The sequence below is a fragment of the Pseudorasbora parva genome, chromosome 6, assembly GCF_024679245.1.
Source record: "Pseudorasbora parva isolate DD20220531a chromosome 6, ASM2467924v1, whole genome shotgun sequence".
Lineage (NCBI taxonomy): Eukaryota > Metazoa > Chordata > Actinopteri > Cypriniformes > Gobionidae > Pseudorasbora > Pseudorasbora parva.
This window is the reverse complement of record NC_090177.1, coordinates 12860523-12868203: the sequence shown is the minus strand read 5'-3', so window position 1 is coordinate 12868203 and position 7681 is coordinate 12860523. Positions and strand designations below refer to the sequence as shown.

At 36.6% G+C, this 7681-nt stretch overlaps 1 protein-coding gene across 1 annotated transcript; it reads right to left on the bottom strand.

The window, feature by feature from the left end:
* Positions 1 to 2408: 2408 nt before the first annotated feature.
* On the bottom strand, positions 2409 to 7290 carry LOC137079228 (torsin-1A-like). Its single transcript, XM_067447180.1, has 5 exons — positions 7140 to 7290; positions 6649 to 6914; positions 4732 to 4907; positions 4514 to 4644; positions 2409 to 3707 (listed from the first exon to the last, which is right to left on the bottom strand). Exons 1-5 carry the CDS (start codon positions 7282 to 7284, stop codon positions 3457 to 3459), a joined length of 969 nt encoding a protein of 322 aa, XP_067303281.1. The 5' UTR covers positions 7285 to 7290; the 3' UTR covers positions 2409 to 3456.
* Positions 7291 to 7681: the final 391 nt, after the last annotated feature.

The following is a 7681-nucleotide window of genomic DNA, read 5'->3' as shown; positions in this document are numbered from 1 at the left end:
CAAAAAGAGTAACCTAGCAACCGTTTAGCTCTCTGCATTAGAACATCATAGAGACATGGGGGTTGGTTTATATCATCCATACTGGCAAGGTGATTTTGGGGTATCATTATGGGATGCTGCCACTTCATAGCAACCACCCAGAATACCCTAGCAATAAAAGTATAGTAAAATTAACTGCTCTCCGTATGAGAGTATAGAATAAGGAGAACCAGGAAAAGAACTCGTTAAGATTTATAAATAAAACCAAAAAAACAACAACAACTATCTATTGAAATATTCAAAATAAACTGCTCTATTTAAAACAATGTTAAAAGTACAATAACAGCCTGAATGTTTTTTCTTTTTCCTTTAAGTAAAAAAAAGTAGTAAGAACAAATGGAACTGCTCCCCATAGAAAACAGCAAACCAATCACAACTTTTCAGTGTTTTCAACCACATACTGTTTATTTTAGGTTTCACACATATAAATTCACATAAGCACTAAAAAAAAACAATACATTTAGAGTTTGTAAAATACACACTGATGTCTATGGAAGAGGTAATAATAATCCTTTCCATTATAATTCGACACATTTTATTCATATCAGATACACATAACTTCAATGTTTACTCTATTCTATTCCCAGTTCACCAGTCGGGAGAAATGGATGAATTCACATGTTGTTAACATAGAGGTTGTAAATCCAACAGATCCGATTCTCTGAACTGCGTCTCAGTCAGTGGATAAGAAACAACCTTTCAATGTTTCTATGCTGTCTTCTGACCATACATTGATGGATTTAACCAAGGGTTTACAGCTCTTTAGGGCTACGTATATAGGGATCAAATGGACAGGAGGCCTATTATGGTCACAATTTGACAGAGGTGGTTTAGCTATGGCTATGTTTTAAATTACCATAGCATTTGTCCGAAGTTCTGTTCTTCCTAGTATTACATTTAATATACTGTTCAAAACCTGGCAATGAAATATTTAAGTTACAATGATTAAAATCTCCCATGATGAGGATTTAAGGTGTGCTGTAGTTGTTCATGAACACCGTCTGCCACCTGTGTCGCTGCTCTTGAGGCATTGCCGCTGGGGGGAACATAAACAGAGCAGATAAGGATGTTACCAAGGGTAATAGAATGTAACCTAAGGGTAATTAACACATGGTTACCGAGTAGATCGTTCTCTGGGATGCGTTTTCACGAAAATCAAATGTAAAGAGTTTTATGTCTAAAAACAGATTAGCTTATAATGCTTGTCTATGATAGCCTGACAAGCCAGACCCACATCAATATGTTTGGTCTGGAAACTCACCATTGACAGGCAGGGCCGTGTTAAGCCATTGCGGGGCCCTTGCCCCCCCATGACAAACAATACAGATTATTGTCAGCATTACAATACACACTTTGTATTGACTATTGTCACGTTTAAACAACGTTTTATTCAATGAATCACTTTATATTTACTTTATATTTATTATATATTACGTTGCTCATGCAAGTGGCAAAATATTTAAACTAGGCATATGTTAAAATCAAAAACGTTTTACATTAAAACTAACAATAGCTAGACAAAAAATCTAGTCTTTAATTGCTTTATTTTTAAAATATTTTAAGAAATCCTGCAGGTCATACAGAACTTTATTTCTCCACCTCCAAATAAAGGAGGAGAGCTCTCCATTATGTCTCCATATTTACCTAAATGTGTCTGTTTTCCTGCTTTACCCGAGGCAAAAAGTCATTCAAACAGATTAGACTTTAAATTATATGCATATGTGGTGAAATAACCAGATTTTCACTTCAATGCAGGCTATGTCTATGAGGAACAGTAAGTAAAATGAAATCGCTATAGTCAATACCACTAACAACGCTCAAAATAGCCTCACACTAACACGGTAGCATAATGAGTGTCCCTACATGCAAACCGAAGCATTGAGAACTTTGTAAGTGTACAAACAGTTTAATAAGACGATACTTAATAAAGACAGTGCATTATGCGTATACAAACAGGAGCCATCTTGGAAAACAGTCTTGACGAGTCGAGCCATGAACACTGTGCTAAATGAAATTTAGCGCATTTTTTTTTCTTTCTCTGTTGCGTTCAGTGTTTTCTTCCGGAAACAACGGACCATATGAGATTCAAAGTCAGTTTATCACTTAGCACAGCATTCGTTGGCTCGACTCGTCAAGATTGTTTTCCAAGATGGCTCCTGTTTGTATACACTTAATGTACTGTTTTTATAAAGTATCTTGTTATTAAACTGTTTGTAACTAGCGATTTCATTTTTCTTATCCTATGCCCCATACACAGCGTCATAAGCTTTTTAGAGATAAAATTCTTTACATTCGATTTTCATGAAAATGCTTCGCAGAGAACGATCTACTCGGTAACCATGTGTTAATTACCCCTAGGTTCATTTTCCCCCGGAGTTGTCCTTTAATGTTATGAAGTGATGAGAATAGTTTTTGTGCTAAAAATAACCCCCCAAACAAATAAAAAAAAGTAACGACTTCATTCAACAATCTCTTCTCTACCGTGCCACTCTCTTATGCCATTCACATGAGTACCACAACGCATGCATGTGGTGCTCAGCCAATTGTGAGTTGCCGTTCTGAAGGAGAACTAGGAAGTGCTGCACTGTGTGAACAATCCAACAACGTGAATAGCGTAAGAGAGTGACGGGACAATAAGGGGACACTTAACATTAAGGTTGAACCACTGGAGTTACATGGACTATTTTAACAATGTCTTTACTACCTTTCTGGGCCTTCAAAGTGGTTGTTGTGTTGCTGGTCTGAAAAACATCGGATTTGATCAAAAATATCTTCATTTGTGTTCTTAAGATGAAGAAGGTCTCACAGGTTTGGAACAACTTGAGGGTGAGTAATTAATGACAGAAATTTCATTTTTGGGTGAACTAACCCTTTAATACATTGTTATGGTGATGACTCATGAAGCCTTGTTTTTACACATTCTTCTCTAATGCATCTTGGCAATTTGATCAGACATTTCTGTGCTAGTGGCTAATTGAGGGAAGTGAACTGCTAAAATCACAAGGCCAACCTGTTCAGAAAACAGTGTTAAATTACTAAAATTAATGTTATTATATGACAGACTTCAAATGCAATATTTTTTTTTTATAAAGTGAATGGTTCAAGATCTCTGTTCTAATATATCTTGCATTCAGGACCAAAGAATGTGCAAAACAGACACTACATCAAATGTGGACACAATCGAATAGCTGAAAACTTTTAAATCACAGTATTACCTTGGAAAAGCAGAGTGTTAAATATAGACCTGTGGACTAAGCAAGACACTACAACAACAAAACTGTAATAATCAAATTATCAAATAAAGGTTAAAAATCAAGCAATACTTCTTTACTGTTTATTTACTGTATGTGCATTAAAGTGTTATACAGCAGCAGAGGGGGAAAGTAAACTGTAAAGTTCGTAAAGTGCTGCTTTCATCTATTCATCATTATATAAAACCAGCTTTTGTCTGACAGATTTGCAGCCTTTAACAGCAAAGATTCTCTCTTCTTCAGGGAAAAAGGGCATCTCTTTGGCCACTTTATCTGCCAGATTAAAGTCTTGGGTCATGTTCAGATGGGCCATCTCAGCCATGACACACTGACGCACATGCTTTAGCTCCAGAGGTAGGAAAGGAATATAGTGATCAACCAGATGATGATCTATGATACTGGAGTGCAGAAATCCACCTGTAAATATATATAATAAAAGAACGTCACCTGGGAAGTAAAATTAAATATTTAAAGAAACAACCATTGGATCGGATAGTTTGATTTAATTTTAATTTGATTTAATTTATTTGATTTAAAGCTTTATTTTCTATTCCCACAGGGGTTGCTATCTTGCTAATTGGTAACACAATGCCTTGATAGCATCAGCATAGCACTTGCTGAATGAATAGTGCAATATAAAACATTTAACACACTGTATATCTTTTCTCAAGCTAAGCTTATGCTCCACTCGTCACCATGATGGACGTTAACCCCCAACATAACAGAAACTCTACTAAAACTAACATGGCACAACACTACTAAATCTCTACCTAAATTATTCTTACTTACACACACACACACACACACACACACACACACACACACACACACACACACACACACACACACACACACACACACACACAAAACAAGAACAAACATATAACACTTAATTTTAGCATTTACTCCTCCTTTTAAGTGGTATGGCAAAGCATGCTGGGAAATAGAAATCCCAGCCCAATTTCAGTTAAATTTAAGTTAGTCTAAATTAAAGGAAATTAATTCATAAAACTCAATACAATGAAACAATTCGGATGAGTTACAATGTGTTAGTTTTGTGACCTCAAAAGAAAAAGTTATATACTCATAAAAGTTAATTTGATTCAACTAATTTGTTTAATTTGAGCTGGCTCCACTCAAAAAAATGATTTTACAGTGATTTTTGAAATATATTTAAAAACAAATGTAGGCCTATATTCGGAAAATATAATGCTCTTTCATACCCTCATCATTGAAGATGTTTTGAGAGATTTTAGTCTCCAGTTCTTTACTGTTCATACATAGCTCTTCTCGATTTTTGCCTTCTCTCCAGAAATCCAGAACCACTTTGTTAATCAAATTCCCACCTCCATTACTATAAGTAAAACACAGTTTCTCATTAGTTTGGTCACTCTTTTGGGAGAGTAGCTACTTAATTGCCACTCCGCACTTTTTTTTTTACCTGAGAAAAATGAAGATTGCATGGTGGAATGACACGCCGTCTACTCTGGCATTGTAGTCCAGAAAGGCCCTCATGGTGTCAATCAGCTGTGGCTGCATCTTGTCCATTTCATCAAATATGAACATAGAGCTGGGAAACCTTGATACATTTCCATGAATCCACTGCTTCAGCTGAGCCTGAATATAAAGAACATGCAAATCCCAGTTAAGCTAGATATACAGTCTTGTTCAAAATAATAGCAGTACAATGTGACTAACCAGAATAATCAAGGTTTTTAGTATATTTTTTATTGCTACGTGGCAAACAAGTTACCAGTAGGTTCAGTAGATTGTCAGAAAACAAACAAGACCCAGCATTCATGATATGTACGCTCTTAAGGCTGTGCAATTGGGCAATTAGTTGAAAGGGGTGTGTTCAAAAAAATAGCAGTGTCTACCTTTGACTGTACAAACTCAAAACTATTTTGTAAAAACATTTCTTTTTTTTCTGGGATTTAGCAATCCTGTGAATCACTAAACTAATATTTAGTTGTATGACCACAGTTTTTTAAAACTGCTTGACATCTGTGTGGCATGGAGTCAACCAACTTGTGGCACCTCTCAGCTGTTATTCCACTCCATGATTCTTTAACAACATTCCACAATTCATTCACATTTCTTGGTTTTGCTTCAGAAACAGCATTTTTGATATCACCCCACAAGTTCTCAATTGGATTAAGGTCTGGAGATTGGGCTGGCCACTCCATAACATTCATTTTGTTGGTTTGGAACCAAGACTTTGCCTGTTTACTAGTGTGTTTTGGGTCATTGTCTTGTTGAAACAACCGTTTCAAGGGCATGTCCTCTTCAGCATAGGGCAACATGACCTCTTCAAGTATTTTAACATATGCAAACTGATCCATGATCCCTGGTATGCGATAAATAGGCCCAACACCATAGTAGGAGAAACATGCCCATATCCTGATGCTTGCACCTCCATGCTTCACTTTCTTCACTGTGTACTGTGGCTTGAATTCAGAGTTTGGGGGTCGTCTCACAAACTGCCTGTGGCCCTTGGACCCAAAAAGAACAATTTTACTCTCATCAGTCCACAAAATGTTCCTCCATTTCTCTTTAGGCCAGTTGATGTGTTCTTTGGCAAATTGTAACCTCTTCTGCACATGCCTTTTTTTTAACAGAGGGACTTTGCGGGGGATTCTTGAAAATAGATTAGCTTCACACAGACGTCTTCTAACTGTCACAGTACTTACAGGTAACTCCAGACTGTCTTTGATCATCCTGGAGGTGATCATTGGCTGAGCCTTTGCCATTCTGGTTATTCTTCTATCCATTTTGATGGTTGTCTTCCGTTTTCTTCCACGTCTCTCTGGTTTTGCTCTCCATTTTAAGGCATTGGAGATCATTTTAGCTGAACAGCCTATCATTTTTTGCACCTCTTTATAGGTTTTCCCCTCTCTAATCAACTTTTTAATCAAAGTACGTTGTTCTTCTGAACAATGTCTTGAACGACCCATTTTCCTCAGCTTTCAAATGCATGTTCAACAAGTGTTGGCTTCATCCTTAAATAGGGGCCACCTGATTCACACCTGTTTCTTCACAAAATTGATGACCTCAGTGATTGAATGCCACACTGCTATTTTTTTGAACACACCCCTTTCAACTAATTCAACTAATTGCCCAATTGCACAGCCTTAAGAGCGTGCATATCATGAATGCTGGGTCTTGTTTGTTTTCTGAGAATCTACTGAACCTACTGGTAACTTGTTTGCCACGTACCAATAAAAAAATATACGAAAAACCTTGATTATTCTGGTTAGTCACATTGTACTGCTATTATTTTGAACAAGACTGTATACAGTTGAGATGCGTTGAACTAAACTGGAATCTTACTGGAATATAGCCAACATTATTTACTTACGCTGTATAGGTCTGACTTTTCTTTGTGTGGGAAATGATGCTCAGATATATATGTGTGAACATGTTTGCTGTTTTCCCCTTTTTTGTACACATTTCTAGCAATGATTTTAGTGACATGATTCTTCCCAACTCCTGAAGTCCCATGGAAAGAGAGGACCAGCGGTTTGTTTGGTTTGCTGTCCGTCATAAATGACGATACAGCTTTTAATACAATATCAGATGCAATGTGCTGCCCATAGAGAGAGTCTCTTAAATCTGCTTTCAGACCTGTGAAGTCAATAATATTTTTTTGTAGTTTGCAATGATAAGTTATACTAAAAATGTATAGGCTACTATAACTTAATTTAACTATAGGTCCATGCTAGGCCTACTATAATTTTATCACGAGAGACAAAAACATTTTAAGAACGTTGAATGAATTTTTACCACCACAACAAACACAGTTGCACCAAACTCATAAATATGCCTATATTATTTAGCGGTTTTACTTACGTTTAGGATCAAAAGACAACAAACCGTCCCGTTCAAAAAGCTTAAACACGTAAGAGCCGACAGCCGCCAACACTTCCAGAATACCTGAAGTTACTGTAATATTAGACACCAGCAATAAAGCCATTAAAAAACGGCAAACTTTCATTGTGAAAGCGAATCATCCAGACCTCAGTGTCGGTTTCGTTTTTTAGAAAGGAACTCTGAGGGGAACTGACGAATGAAAAATGAAACTGTAGTAGCCTAGGCTATCCAATTAACTTTCAGTTCCCTGGTAAAAGTATTTATTAGTTTCAATGCAAGATTGTGTGATTTTAACTAAGAACTATGTAATAAGGCCATGGGTGTGCGTATTTAATAATATCCACGGAGGAGTACTCTGTGCTTGTGTGTGTGTGTGCAATACGCTCAGTCGTGTCGTTGACTGATAACACACACTGTTGCTAGGTAACGTCAGACTAGCTAATTTTCCATCCTTTTGGATTAGTTAGTAACAATAATATATAGTTACTTCCTCGTTATAATAGCCTACAGTGTTGGATGCA

Coding starts and splice junctions, on each gene's coding strand:
- LOC137079228 (XM_067447180.1), bottom strand. CDS start 7,284: ATGAAAGTTTGCCGTTTTTTAATGGCTTTATTGCTGGTGTCTAATATT. Junction 4,645..4,731: donor GCAATCTTCATTTTTCTCAG/GTAAAAAAAAAA, acceptor TTTTACTTATAG/TAATGGAGGTGGGAATTTGA. Junction 3,708..4,513: donor AAACATCTTCAATGATGAGG/GTATGAAAGAGC, acceptor ATATATTTACAG/GTGGATTTCTGCACTCCAGT.